Below are 13,759 nucleotides of genomic sequence, written 5' to 3'. Positions count from 1 at the left end.
AGAAAGGATCAATGACTTAATGGGTTTATAAAAGAAGATGGCGCGGTTTAGGGGGAGGGGACAGGCGGATTGGGATGAGAGAGTGAGAGATAAGCAGATAGCTGGGGTGTGAAAATGGGAGTGACAGTGACGGAGTCCCATGCAAAGATAAACAGCCTTGGTGCAGCCCTTGTAATGGCTTTGAACGAGTAATTTGTCACTCCATGTGAAAAACAAACAGCAGGGTGACAGTTGCCATCGCCCAAGGGTGTCTTACCAAGCTTTTTCCATCTGTCTGTACAACCGGTGATGACCATTCCTATGGTCAAGAAACAATTTAAATATGCATGAAATCAGGGACAAATTAAGCACCACTTACAGTTGATGTGCATTTCATTAATTACTGTATAATTTGGAATTTCTGGGACATCAATTTTAACATTTGGGGCCCATAGTAACCGGCGTTACAGATTCAATATCTCAATTAAGGATAAACATCTTAAAAGAAAAGAAACAGTCTGTATGATCAAATAGTGTTTTCATTTTCATTTGTTGGCAGTTTCAGAAACATTGACAAACTTTGAAAGAAATTAACAAATTAAGTTAAAGGCTGTTTTTACAGAATATGTATCACAGGACAGCCAAGTCAAGGTTTTACACGAAGCCCGAGAACATAAAGTTATTTCTCCATCAAAGAATGTAAAAATAGAAATCGACTCTCCACCATTTTGGAGTGACTGACAAGAGGAGTGATTCGTAAAAATGAATATATGTGTGAGCGCTGCCATCTCGTGGGCAGTTTTTAAAACTACACATTAAATTATATAAATATTTTTAAAACAAGTTAATCTCCATTGGAAAAAGCAGCATTGACATTTTTTAAATAGCTATCAGGTATAAAATACACAACCGAAATGTAAACATAATGTACATTGTGGTTCCCCTTAAGGTAAAAATCAACTTTATACATGTAAAAAAAATGCTACAGCAGTTCAGATCAGGGGAGGAAGAAACAAATTAATATATTATTACATATATGAGCATGAGTCCTTTTTTTTTTTTTGTACTCCTAACCCACAAAATGAAAAAATCATTAATTAATCATTAAAATGTTATCTGCAGGGCCACCTAGTGGCTGCATGTGAGAATGCAACAGCCTCTGCCTCTTCCCTGAAATAGGTAGAAGCTCGCAGTTCGCTTTCATCAGGTCTATTCTCCTCGCCAGATCCGGGTCGCTGTCGATGACCAGCGTGCACCTTTGGGCGTAGCTGACCAAAGTCTCTTCTCCTTGACGAAACGTGCCCACCAGGGGCACCATGTCTTTCCCGGCCAGGTGGAGCTCAGCAATGGACGCCGTGTTGGCGATGGTGTTTCGGTCAATTCCGAGACGGCGGAAAGCTTCACTCATGTTTTTCTTTTTGATGAAGGCTGACAGGACTTGTTTGTAGCGGTGGATGACGTACTGGACACCGGTGGCTGGTGAAGTGACAGCAAAAAAAGTGTAAAAATAAATAGTAATATTAAACAGGAAGTTCGTTTAACAGGATAAAAATTAATTAATTTTTCACTTTGTTCAATCTACAAACAGCTTTACTTTCAATGGATACAAGAAGAGTTTCGTCCAATAAGACTGAAGGATGTGCTTATATTCACTGATTAATTGACACTTTATGTTATGAATGCTGAGAGCAGAATATATTTGTATTTTCATTCTTTATTATTTGTAATAGGGACAGTCATTTAACTCAGTGATTTACTTCAACAAACTTCCCACAATATTGTTCCATTTTAATTACTGAGGAACTGTTTTTTTACTTCATTTTTCAAGATGTTCTCCACTTGTTCGTTAACCTTCATGATCGAGGAAGGAGGGTTGTTATTTTTCATACTCTGATGTGCCACATTTTAGCCCTCAAGACGTAGCTATACTGTTAATATTACACACAGAATCTAATTTTTATCTAAAAAAAAAAAAGCTGCTAGAAGTCTCGATGGATATGATTGGATGTGATTATTACCTCTCTTCCTGCTGTAGTCCCTCCCTTTCTTTGATCTTTTCTTGTCTTTGTGGTGTTTTTTCCTCTTGTGTTCACTCGAGGCTGCAGAAACCTCAGAAGAGACGGACGCTTCAGAGTGGCTGTCGCTGCTGTCAGAGGAACTACAGGAAACTTGTTCTCTCTTCCGGGATTTGTTTTCTGAGTGCTGCACTTTGCTGGATTTTGGAGCTGTGGACAAATGATACAAACGATTACGTACTATACAATAAACATGTAAAATACGCATTAGACAACATACAACACAGTTTACTGCTTCACCTCTACGACTGACCTTCTGTCACTGGACTCGGTGATGCAAACGTTGGCATGGCCCGGTTGCTTGTCAGGTTTTCTATCTGGCTCCTCAGGAACTTGCGGTCCTGTATCAGGTCTTCCACCTGTCTCTCCAGAGCAGCGATGCGCTCCTGTTTGCTCTCCAGCATGCACTGGAGCTTGGTGATGGTCAGCAGCACCCTCGGGGGGAGGCTTTCTGCATGTGAGGCTGCTTAAAAAGACAGTGATTTTAAGAAATATATATATATCATACATTTAAACTCCAAAAGTTTTTAAATGTCAAGATTTGACTTTTAGAAATTTGTAGAAACTCCCCTTTAAATTTGACTTTTTTTTAGAGAACATAACCTGTTAGGTGATTACAGACGTTAAAAAAATGATTGACTCTAGGTCATTCAATTTTTAAAACAATTGTGGATGTGGAAAAAACAGTAGCTGACTGCCATTGAGCCCTACGAGTGTCCTTAAACAAGTCGCTTTCTTGTGCCAAATGATGAAAATGTGAGAAACGACGACATGTTTCCAACGGAGCAGCAGGCGGTGCATGAAAGAATTCCTACCTGACATGGCGCTGCTGGGTGTGTTGTCCTGGACGGCATCGGTCGACGTTCCCGTTTGGAAATTCTCCCACTTGATGATGCGGAGTTCATCCTGCTCCTGCTTCAGCCAGACCGGAGAGGCGAGTCTGTCTTTGCACCTCACGGAGCTGGAGTCGATCTCAACGCAGGGGGAATAACCCGACGGCTCCTGCTGCCACACGGACATCTCGTCACACCTGAGAGAGGACCACATGTGTGTTTTTTCAATCACATTTCAATGGATGAGTCGTTTTCGAGATGCCATGTTGGACACAAATAAGACATGAAAACACACTCAGTTACATAAAAACAGCAGCAGAAAAACAGAATTTAAAGGAATCTACTCATCTGCATAACTAATATTTATCAAAAACTACTGCTATGCATTAGATCATAAAAGGTTCCAGAAAGCTCTCCAAGGGGCTACATGATCAATGTATGACTCTCTGCTTGAGTTTAGCATCAACTCGTGCGTGTGAAGCTTGCACACACGAGTGGATAACGACTAATGCCTGATTTTTCACAATACACCAATCAGTGCAAAGAGTGTGTTCACCATTCTGATAACAGGATCTATACTCAGCATGCTGAGGTGGACTTCATTAGCTGTGCTCAGCATCAGCGCTCCATGACGTCATCAGCTTTATGGACCTTAGGTTAATGTGTTAATGATTGACAGCCCAGTGATTTTTATTACAGGACTCAGCTTTGACCTAAATAACCTGAAAAAAGGAAAAAATAAACTGACGGCCACAAATCAGTGTATTAATTCTGAGCACCGTGAGTTCATGCTACATGGACACATTCATTAGAACATGATCATTTATGCATCAGTTCAGCATTAATTAAGAATGAACAGCGAAAGACTGCATGCTTTAGAAGCAGCTTTGTGGATTTATTTTGTGGTTTTAGGAACAAAGAAAGGTCGTTTTACCGATGAGTTTATTTTTAGTTGATCTTTTTCTCATATGGAAGTGAATTGCCTTCACCAAAACGAATAAAGGTGGGATCCTTTATCTCGTAATTACGAGATAAGCATCAGATAATTACAAGATAGGGATCTTGTAATTATGAGATCCTGATCCCGTTATAAAATGACAGTTCAAACGCACAGAGACACAGGAAGTAAGGGTGCAGAGGGTGCTGTAGACGCCCTAGCATCAGACATAATTAAAACGTGAATCTGTTTTTGTGGGACATGTAAAACACAGATACATGGGATTGTTTTTTTTGTCTTGTAACTTCCGACAGAAGGGAATACTTGCAGCAGGTCGGAGCTTTTTCTGTCGTTCTGCGTGCTTTAAGGTGTTTCAGACAGATTTTTATTATCATCAAAGATGTCCGATATCCCTGACAGAGCAGCACGGCTGGATGTTTCCTTAGAGTGTAGAGTTTTAGTTTGATCTCGTTTTAACAACATGAGAAAAACGTCTGAAAGAGACAAAGCGAGAGAGAGAGCCCGTATGGGACGAGTGAGAGCCATTGTGCACAGAAGAGAAGGGACAGAAGACACTAACTTCATTTGATCATCTGCCTCAATGTAACTCAGTCAACCTGTCAAGCACGTGAACAACACTAAAGACTGGAGTCTCTGTTCACAGACTGATCGATGTGCACGCCTCACCTCATCGCCAGAATAAAATCACTGCTGTTGTTAACTCAACAGGTCAGACGTCATGTCTGTGCATACTTGCATCTTAAATTGTTTGTGTCAAAACGACAGAATCCTACATGTCCCACAATGCAATAACAGGATTTATACTCAGCATGCTGAGGTGGACTTCATTAGCTGTGTTCAGCATCAACGCTCCATGACGTCATCAGCTTTATGGACCTTGGGTTAATATGTTAATGATTGACAGCCATGTCTGTGCATACTTGCATCTTAAATTGTTTGTGTCAAAATGACAGAATCCTACATGTCCCACAATGCAATACTCTTAACGCACGTAATCAGGGTCATTTTTCCTATTGTAGTATAAGACACAAGTGTATCAGATGAATGCCACTTTAACAATCCCTAATGGTGAACAACAGGAATTCATGATACATTAAAGACCTTTCCACTTGTGCATTAATCATCATGAGTCATGCATGACTTCCTGTTTTTTTTTTAGCCCTGAAGAGGTCATCGGCTGCAGATTATACAGTAGGTGGTCATCTCTGAATACTGAGTACTGTAAACAGCAGAAAAGATGATGACATTAGACTAGTTTATTTCCTTGTTTCGTTGCAGGAAGTGGACAAGACTTCATGTTGCCATGGTGATGATGATGGACTCCTAAAACAGTGTGCAAGCTGCAGAGCACTGAACACAAGTAAAGAGTGCTGCAGTGATTAATCTAACTTACAAATTACTCAAACAACTGCATCTAGTACCCCTGCACATATGTTGTGCATTTTTTATCTTAACCACAGTGAAAGACACCAGGCGTATTATCTGTTTCCCTACTGATTTATTTCAATATCATCAAAGGAATTTAATGTGCTTTTTATTGGTCTTTCAACGTAGCCTAAATTCTGCATGTCAGATTTTGCAAACCTTACATAAAGGTATGCTGTTAGTTTGCTACAGGGCCACTCATTCCTCCTTGCAGTGCTTTTAATAAGCTCATGCCAAGATGGATGCTAATGACTAAAAAGAGGGAATAAAGGACAAACAAAGCCGGAGAAATACGCTTGAAAACGTACCTCCAAGCGATTCCAGCGGATAAAACCCGTCTCGGAAATGTCCTGTAGTCAATTTGCTGCACGCAGAAACCTCACGTCGTGTAAAATGTCCCAATTTAAAAAATATAAACACAGACGAGACGAGAGTAGGAATACGAGACTACAGCATGGAAAGCGCAGAATGACGACATCACGCTGCGTTCAGGAGAACGACGTAAAATCGAACATCTTGTATCTGCTTTAAAATTTTATCTTTTTTAAAGCTTGTGCAACGATATAACACTGTGAAATAACGATAGTTAGTATTTAATCATTTAAAATATATGCCTCTTATATGTTATACCCAAAGCAGGGTTTAAACATTAACAACAAGAATAATGTTATAATATATTTTATGACTGCAGAACTCTTTTTTGTAGTTTTTTAAAAATCTGATCAGTTACATTTTTCTTGATTTTTTTTGTCGAAAGTTGTCTTTTTAGTAACAGTGATGCTTTTCATGCTCTTTAAAAAATACACAAATAAAGAGCAATTATAACGCCGTTTTGACAACCATAACTGAACATAAGAATCAGAAGATAGAAGAGCCCTGATTATTTTTGTTCATTTTTTTCTTATTACCTCAAAACCTGTTGGTGTTTTTTTTCTTTCCTTTTTTACAGAGTTATTATCTCAGTGTTTCTTCACTATGATGTGGTCTTGAGTGCAGCCTACTTATTGAACAACCTTATTTCCGACAGGAATAAACGCAGCAAATCAGCGACCGACCATAAGCAAGAGAGATGGCGTGTTGTCTGCAAACTGAAGTAATAAAGCGGGTTAAACTGTATTCACTGGAGGTTAAAGCTAAATAAGCAAACATGAACCTCTCGATTTGTAAACCATTTACATATACAGACGTATATATAGACATACAGGACTTCTTAAGAATGTTACATTATTTCTAAACAGTAGGAAATACAGATTGGGATCTATTTTCCTAGCTCCAGTCAGTGGATGTGTTAATGTTATTAGGGGAATAAAGTCGGGCCGAGCACAGAACCTTGTGGAGCGCAATGACTAACTCAGGAATGCATTAAATACATCCTGTCAACTTGAAAAAGTTAAAACTGAACTGATATAAAGCATTGAAATCGGCTTACTGACCTTTAAAGCAGACTGAATGTTCTAAAAGTCATTTTGTGTAATTTTTTCACCCTAATATTAAAGACAGTCAAAGATTAAATACAACATAAACAAACCATGATGATATAGGGACTTTTATTTTGCAATTACACTGGAATTCTTTGGCTATAGAGAGAGACAAACACTCATCCCACAACCCATCTGGTATTCTGGTTTACGTTTTGTCACACATTCGAGTTAGCCTTCAGTGTATACTCAGCTTGTTGCAAAAATGTTTACGCTAGTGGTCATTTTCACAAATCTCAGCTGCCTTATAGTGACACAGATGTCAGACTGTCTGGATGTTACATGATCCCTACATGTTTCTTCACATTAATACCTTCTGACCTACCTAATACAGTCATCTAAATCTCAATATATATTAACTCTCTACTGTGTTAGTTGTAAAATACAAAAAATAAGGAGAGCAAGCTGAGGTGCATTTGGATTTGTCAAGTTTTTCTGGAGGATAAAAAGGCAACGTATTGTAAATGAATATAAAGTTTTCTTCCACAAGAAAATGATAAAATATATTCTCTTTTGCAAATCATCTGTTAGGGAAATTTATCCTATCTTTTTACACAACATTGCATAACCTTCATGACAAACAAACAAACAGATAGCCCTTCAAAACAAACGTTCACATTTCTTCAAAATTCAAGCTTCGGATTGAACGATTGCACGAGTGATAACAGCGGTGAAATAAAACAGTCAGTGAGTTTGGGGGATGGAGGGTGAACGTCAGCGGCCTTGGACAACAAAATCAACTTGAATACAGATGAATTGGATCTAAATCAGTGTAATACTTCTTCATTAGTAATGCTATAACACTTTCAATAACTTCTGTAAATGCAGCAGCAGGTTAAAGCCGACTTTATGCTAAGGTACAAACATCAATTACTTTCACGATGTGATAACCAAGCGTAGATCCATCTGATTGAAACACACATTGCATTGTATTTGGGTTTTTTCTTGGAAGTTTTTGTTAAAAGTTGTTTATGGTGACTAAAACGGACTTTGTAAATGCAAGTAAACACGTTACAAAATGATGCTAGACACTGCCGGAGAAATGGACAGTGATTGACAGAAACTGTACTTTCGGACATATCCAACTTTGTAATTAATGCCTGTTGAAAAAAGTTTAAAAATTGGCGCCACTTAGATAAACATTAACTCAGAGTTCGGACGAATCATGACTCACTTCCGCCCTCCTGCTCCCTGCATAATGCCACATGGAGAGACTGACTGGTGATATTAGTTTGTTAGACAGGAAACAGACGCGCCATCAGTATAAACATCTTCTGCCGTTGCTGCCTTTGTCGTCCACGTCCCCTCGGGATCCCTCTCTGACTCTCAGTGGCAGATCGCCAGGAGGAGACGTTTATAGTCCCCACTGCACTCGTCCTTCAACGCGTCCTTCAGAGACACGTCGTACTTCTCCAGGTACATTTCTTTGATGGTCTCCAAATCGTACTGTGAAAAGCAGAGTATTTTGTCATAATAGGCCCAATTCTTTATCATTGAACGGTTTTTACTCCCTTTCTATCTGACTGAAGTGTATCATGTCTAGGAATTACAATAAAGAAATGTCATGCAGTGTCTTACTGAAACTAGCTTTCCCTTTAGAACCATCATCTTATAGGTCACGTGTAAGTGTAAATAAAACAGAGCACGGTCGAGCTGTGACAAAAGTTCAGCAAAGTGAAAAGAAACAAAAACAAAAGAAACCTTTCCCAAATATCGTTACAGATATCAGGAAGAGCTGTTGAGCATCTCTAAGCTGTCCTTGGTCTCCAGACAAAGCTCAACTGCACCAGGTCTGACAGTGAGTTAACATCACACGTTTAATCCAGTAATTACAGAAATTCAGACACTGTTTATGTGACCACGCCTCCATCTTTTGTTGTTGTTTTGATTGCTACGAGTGTCATTTACCGTGCGATGTCCAAATCCAAGTGTTGAATATGTTGGCTACACCTACTGATCTTTTTCGGCGCTTACCTCGGAGCGACACACAATGATGCGGATGATGGTGTCGTCGTCGGTGCCCGCTCCTTTCATCGCTTTGTTCAGACGCCGGGCGAAGTAGAGCTGCGGGTTCTTAGCGACTCTCACTGAGGAGAGCAGAAGTAAACTAAAATCAATATATTTAAGTTCCTTAAAACACGTTCCAACACAGTCCTCTCATTTTCTCAAATGAAACTCCAATGTGCTGTAAAGTCAATTTAGTGCACTCTTTAAGGTTTAACAAATCTTACACATTGACTTATTGTGTTTGTACAATCTTAAATAAATGCCTAGTGTATTTAAAATGTCGGGTGTCATATCTACCAAGTGCAACGTAGCATTTCTTCAGTGTCCCAGATGTCTCGTTCTCAATGGCGTCCAGGATTTCAGTTCCAGAGAGCTATTTAGACAAAATGACAGGTTGAATGTAAGCGCTGCAGTGGCAATGACTTCATGCAGTGACGGTGCATTTCTTTGGGTCTATAATTTCCTCCAAGTCTCCCCAAAAGGATTAGGTGCTGGGGCCAGTAATTTATATTCAAAGGAAGTATAATTTCAAGTTCCTCGCAAAAGTCTCATGCACTAAAGTTCTCCTCGAGGGTTATGTAAGACAGCGGCTCTGACTAATTCCCATGCTAGCTGAAGATGTCAAGTAACTGATATGTGGTGTCGCTGCAGCTATGCACAGCGTGACACCAGAACCCACCTGCTCATATGCCTTGAATGTGGCCTGGAGCTGCAGGTAGTTTCTGGAAGCCAGGATGTAGCTGAACGTGGACTCATCTGTCCCAAAACAACCCTCACCTGCCTGCAAAGACAAAAAAAAAAAGTTAGTACTGTTTAGGATTAAAGAAGAGATTAGGATAAACGTGTATAAAAATAGAAACTTTACCTCAAACATGGACGTAGCATCTTGTTCAGCCAGATCTTCATCCACCTCGTAACTCTCATCTCTGGTGCCCTGGAAGAACAACAGTCAGATATTCAGATATGTGTGACTGGTGCAACCGTATCTGGCCTCTGTTTTACTAATGAGAGGCTGTCTGGATTGTGTCCTGTGTGTGTGTGTGTGTGTTTAAGAGAGGGCAGAGGGAAAGTGAGCTCGCTTTCAGTGCAACGCCAGAAAAGAATTTGGTTTCGCCCGTGGAGTAGAAACTCAAGAGCACTAACCTCCAGAAGAGCCATGAGCAGGTTTCTAACGTCGCCGCTTGTGTCTCCCTCGATGTCTGCTTCAAGGTCACGTTCATGCACTGAGAGAGGGACACAAAGTGAAAAATGGGTCACACAAATAAAGTCTGAAATGTAGGTTGATTATTAACTTGAATGAAAAAGAAGGTTAAGCAGACATTTCTTTACACATTTTGAAAAAACTGCCATCTGATGGTATAAAGGTGACTCTAAAGTCTGACACCTTTTTTTTTTAAAACCTCAAGTCGAGCTTCTCGGTTTAATACTATGAGTGGGTATATCGGCTCTTCTCTGATTGGTTGAAGATAATTTTGGTTATTGATAAAGAATAGGAAAATTGTAACATTAAGTGATTAGAAAGTTTAACAACACAGACTTGACAAATTGATAAAGGATAATTTGTTGATGTTAATGAATGCTTCCAAATCAAATGTTTAATAGTAATCAAATCATTTTAATTTGATAAGTGTATTAATGAATGCTGTCATTAAGCTCTTCTGCTTATTAGCTTACCTTGAAAGTAGCATTCCTTGAACATGGCGATGTCCTGTAGAAAAACAATAAAAGCCAAATAAACAGGAAGTCAAGGCCATGTAAGTAAAAGTAATTGATGTATTGACTCTTGGTTATTCATTGTTCATTCTGCTGCTTTGAATTTATGACTGACAGCATTGGTGGCGGTGCAGAGGAGCTCCACCAGGACGTCTTCATCGGTGCCCGCTCCCTTCATGGCCTTCCTCAGCTCCTTCACCGCGAAGATGACGGGCGGGTCCAGCATGGCGAGGATAGCGTTCTCGAAGTTACCCGACAACTCGCTCTTCAACACGTCCACCAACTCCTGTCCAGAGAGACACGACGGGGGAAAACACCTTTCATCACACACTGAAAGAGCGACATGTTAGGATGAAGAGTTGAAATGATCAAGTACGGGACATGTGGCGTGTTTCGGTGAACGACACTCACGTCATCGTACTTGTCAAAATAAGCCTGTTTGATTTCCTGACGCTGGAATGAACAACGATTTGCCAGGATGTCGATGATGGCCTTCTCATCGGTTCCTAAAGAGAGATGGACACACACAAAGACATGCAGTTTGTAGTTGTTTTGCAGTCACGTAGTTTTCCAAGTTACACTTTTCACAAACATTAACATAATTAAGACATTCTTCCAAACTTACCAAACCCTTTACAGGCTTTGCGGATGGCCTTAATGTCAGCGATGACATCAAATTCCTCGTAGGGAACGATTGTGGGCTGAAAAGAACAAAGAACATTTTGACTTCAAAGCTTTAAACAGCTTCTCATCACACTCTGCCTTCATCTAACTCATCATTGTCTCTGCAGATGAAGTCACGATAGGCTTGATGCAGGAGCAGCTGGCAGCTGGGGGAGGGGAGGAATGAGGAATTCGGGGCCACAAGTAGTTAAACAAACTTGGTGGGGGCCGCATGAATTGCTCGTGGTCGCCAAAGGGTGCGGTCCGGGGGGGCCATGAAGGGGTCTGATGAGCTCCAAAGTTTTGCAATAAATGGACCTTTATTATCACCAACAAAGATGAGTAAAAGAAGAGTCAAATAGTACTTTATGCCACCATACAAGGACCAATGTTAGACTTCTGGCTCACAGTGTGCTAAGTTTGTATTAGAAAGTATTCACAGAATCAGTAACTTTCCCTGGTTCTGTTTTTTTTTTTAAAGCTTTAAAAAGACACTATTTTATTTTCTCAACATTTGTCAGCGAAGTTAGAAATAAAATAAACTCCCTGTCACCTCTCTTTTCATTCATTCCCTGTTGCGTAACAGTAACACACACACACACACACACACACACTAACGCGTCTAACGGAGCTGTGATGAATTCCGCAGGGGAGTGGCTCTTTCCTCTGCGTAAACCCAGACACGGTGTCAGTTGCGACGTTACATAGACTTCATTTAAAGAAACATAAATATATGGTGTAATATACTCTACATCTAACCCAAATCAACGCGTTTTTACGGGTTATAAAACGTGCACCACACGACAAAAAAAGAAACTCGTCATCGGTTTTTCTTCTTCGTAGAAAATAATTAACAATGACAAAATCAGATAAAGCTCCAACCACGAAATCTGTCGTTAATCTTGTGAATGACTCGACCAAAAATCTTGCTCCTTATCCAAAAACTCTACCCTCTTCCAGCCCGAGCTAAACCCCCTCTGCCGTTTGTGAGATTTTTTTTCGCCCACAATCTGCGCGTCATTAACAGCGAATATTTCGCACTCTGGTACCTACTTGACAGTTGCCCATTTTAAAGGGAGTTTTATCCGGCTGCACTTGGTGAAGGAGAAGAAGAGGTAACCTACAGTAGCCTAGTTTGGGATCTTTCCTTCTCCTGAACAAAACTGTCTGCGGCCCACAGCAGCAGAAACCAGCATGTGACGTCACCACGGACCGCTACACTCGGGTTAACCATTTACATCCAGCGTCACGCGCACGATGCTGTGCCTGCAGACGAAGATCAGTCTTTTTTCATGTGTGTAACTGAAATATTGGAGTGTAACAATGCGCATGTATTCACGTAGCTCTGATGTTCACACTTTTTGAGTTGTCTTGTTAATGATTGGACACGTTTCACACAATTCAGCTGAGGTTTTTTTATTTGGCTTCGCCCAAAGGAGAGTCTGATTGTTGCAGCAGCATAAAAACAAAACCCACAACTTCATTAAAATTTGAAATGCAAACATAAACAAGGTATTACACAAGAGCATTTCAACCAAAAATATCGCATGAACACCGACTGCACAGGCAGCAACAAAGTCAGGAAAGTAAGCGTTTTATGATACCATATATGATAACAGTGTTCACAGTAATACATTATAATAGCCATTATAATACCCTTATTTGGCTCTGTTCTGTTCTGTTGCAAGAAAATATAAAGAAAATGCAATATTTAGTGGCAGACATGAGATACAAAAAAAAGACATGTAATATAATTTTTAGTAAATAAAGCCAACATACAGTAATTTTGCACAGAATATAAAACATTGTCTTAATACATGCTAACATATGCAACTTAAAATGCATTCTCAATGAGTTAATAATTATTGTTAATTATCTGTCTAACAGAAGCACTGAGGCACCTGTTCAACATTGGACTTGGCTGATATCGGACCTGTTGGTTGACAGACATCATCTCGTAGACCTATACTCGACTTCCTGTTCAGAGAAGAGGTTTTTGTTTTTGTTTTTATTGGATTGGGCAGAAGAAGAAGATACCTGTTGGACAACACGTATTGTAAACATCTCTAATGGTTCTGATTTTCACAATGAGTGAAAAACCTAAACTTCTACCACTGTCTAACAGTGGGCAGGGTTTTAGGATCATGCTCGTCTTCAGCGCGTCTTTTAGCCTTACTCTACCTCTCTTATGTTTTAAGGAAAATTCTGATTCCTGTCTGGCTGCAGGCTGGTGTTGAACTACTAGTCATGCCTTTCTGCCTGACCTTTCTCAATGTGGGTTGTTCTAAATTTTCCCAATTACTGCCAGGTCAAATTCAGGCATAATTTTCATCTCTTTCCTCCAGATATTCAGCCAACATTATTATTATTTTTTCTTTTTTTGAAAGGCTCTCAAACTCTCCATATGATCGATGTCCCGCAGTTTCCTCTTATGAAACCGTGTCCTACGGTATAATTACAAACCTCCTCAGCCTACACTCGGACTGTCCCTTTTAACTGCAGTACATCATCATCATTACTGTGGAGAAGAGCTGCTGCCCTCCCCAACAAGGTCGGCCTTTAGCTTATGAAAACTGAATACATGCACACAACGCTGCAGCATCAAATGTTCCAATTAAGAGCAGGCTC

The 13,759-nt window shown here is 40.0% G+C and overlaps 2 protein-coding genes across 3 annotated transcripts; both read right to left on the bottom strand.

The window, feature by feature from the left end:
• Positions 1–500: 500 nt before the first annotated feature.
• On the bottom strand, positions 501–5,741 carry LOC306835248 (coiled-coil domain-containing protein 106-like). 2 transcript variants are annotated; one of them, XM_079361689.1, is made up of 5 exons: positions 5,579–5,741; positions 2,870–3,084; positions 2,308–2,520; positions 1,998–2,204; positions 501–1,455 (listed from the first exon to the last, which is right to left on the bottom strand). In XM_079361689.1, exons 2-5 carry the CDS (start codon positions 3,072–3,074, stop codon positions 1,073–1,075), a joined length of 1,008 nt encoding a protein of 335 aa, XP_079217815.1. In that variant the 5' UTR covers positions 3,075–3,084; positions 5,579–5,741; the 3' UTR covers positions 501–1,072. The 2 variants fall into 2 exon arrangements, with proteins under 2 accessions (XP_079217815.1, XP_079217816.1); XM_079361690.1 differs by having other exon boundaries at positions 2,308–2,517.
• Positions 5,742–6,800: 1,059 nt separating this feature from the next.
• Positions 6,801–12,365, bottom strand: anxa13 (annexin A13). The gene is made up of 11 exons (XM_079361167.1): positions 12,185–12,365; positions 11,094–11,169; positions 10,880–10,974; positions 10,584–10,754; positions 10,430–10,463; positions 9,899–9,978; positions 9,621–9,689; positions 9,435–9,536; positions 9,053–9,128; positions 8,723–8,835; positions 6,801–8,194 (listed from the first exon to the last, which is right to left on the bottom strand). Exons 1-11 carry the CDS (start codon positions 12,197–12,199, stop codon positions 8,075–8,077), a joined length of 951 nt encoding a protein of 316 aa, XP_079217293.1. The 5' UTR covers positions 12,200–12,365; the 3' UTR covers positions 6,801–8,074.
• Positions 12,366–13,759: the final 1,394 nt, after the last annotated feature.

Source organism: Symphodus melops (assembly GCF_947650265.1).
Source record: "Symphodus melops genome assembly, chromosome: 14".
NCBI lineage: Eukaryota > Metazoa > Chordata > Actinopteri > Labriformes > Labridae > Symphodus > Symphodus melops.
The sequence above is the reverse complement of the archived record's forward strand: the minus strand, read 5'-3'. Positions and strand labels throughout refer to the sequence as shown.

What these genes read in the sequence shown, in the direction of transcription:
- LOC306835248 (XM_079361689.1), bottom strand. Translation starts at nt 3,074, where the DNA reads ATGTCCGTGTGGCAGCAGGAGCCGTCGGGTTATTCCCCCTGCGTTGAG. An exon ending in ACCGAGTCCAGTGACAGAAG is followed by an intron (nt 2,205 to 2,307) that starts GTCAGTCGTAGA and finishes ATTTGTCCACAG; the next exon opens with CTCCAAAATCCAGCAAAGTG. An exon ending in GGACTACAGCAGGAAGAGAG is followed by an intron (nt 1,456 to 1,997) that starts GTAATAATCACA and finishes TCACTTCACCAG; the next exon opens with CCACCGGTGTCCAGTACGTC.
- anxa13 (XM_079361167.1), bottom strand. An exon ending in CAAAGCCTGTAAAGGGTTTG is followed by an intron (nt 10,975 to 11,093) that starts GTAAGTTTGGAA and finishes ATCTCTCTTTAG; the next exon opens with GAACCGATGAGAAGGCCATC. An exon ending in CAAGGAATGCTACTTTCAAG is followed by an intron (nt 9,979 to 10,429) that starts GTAAGCTAATAA and finishes TCCCTCTCTCAG; the next exon opens with TGCATGAACGTGACCTTGAA.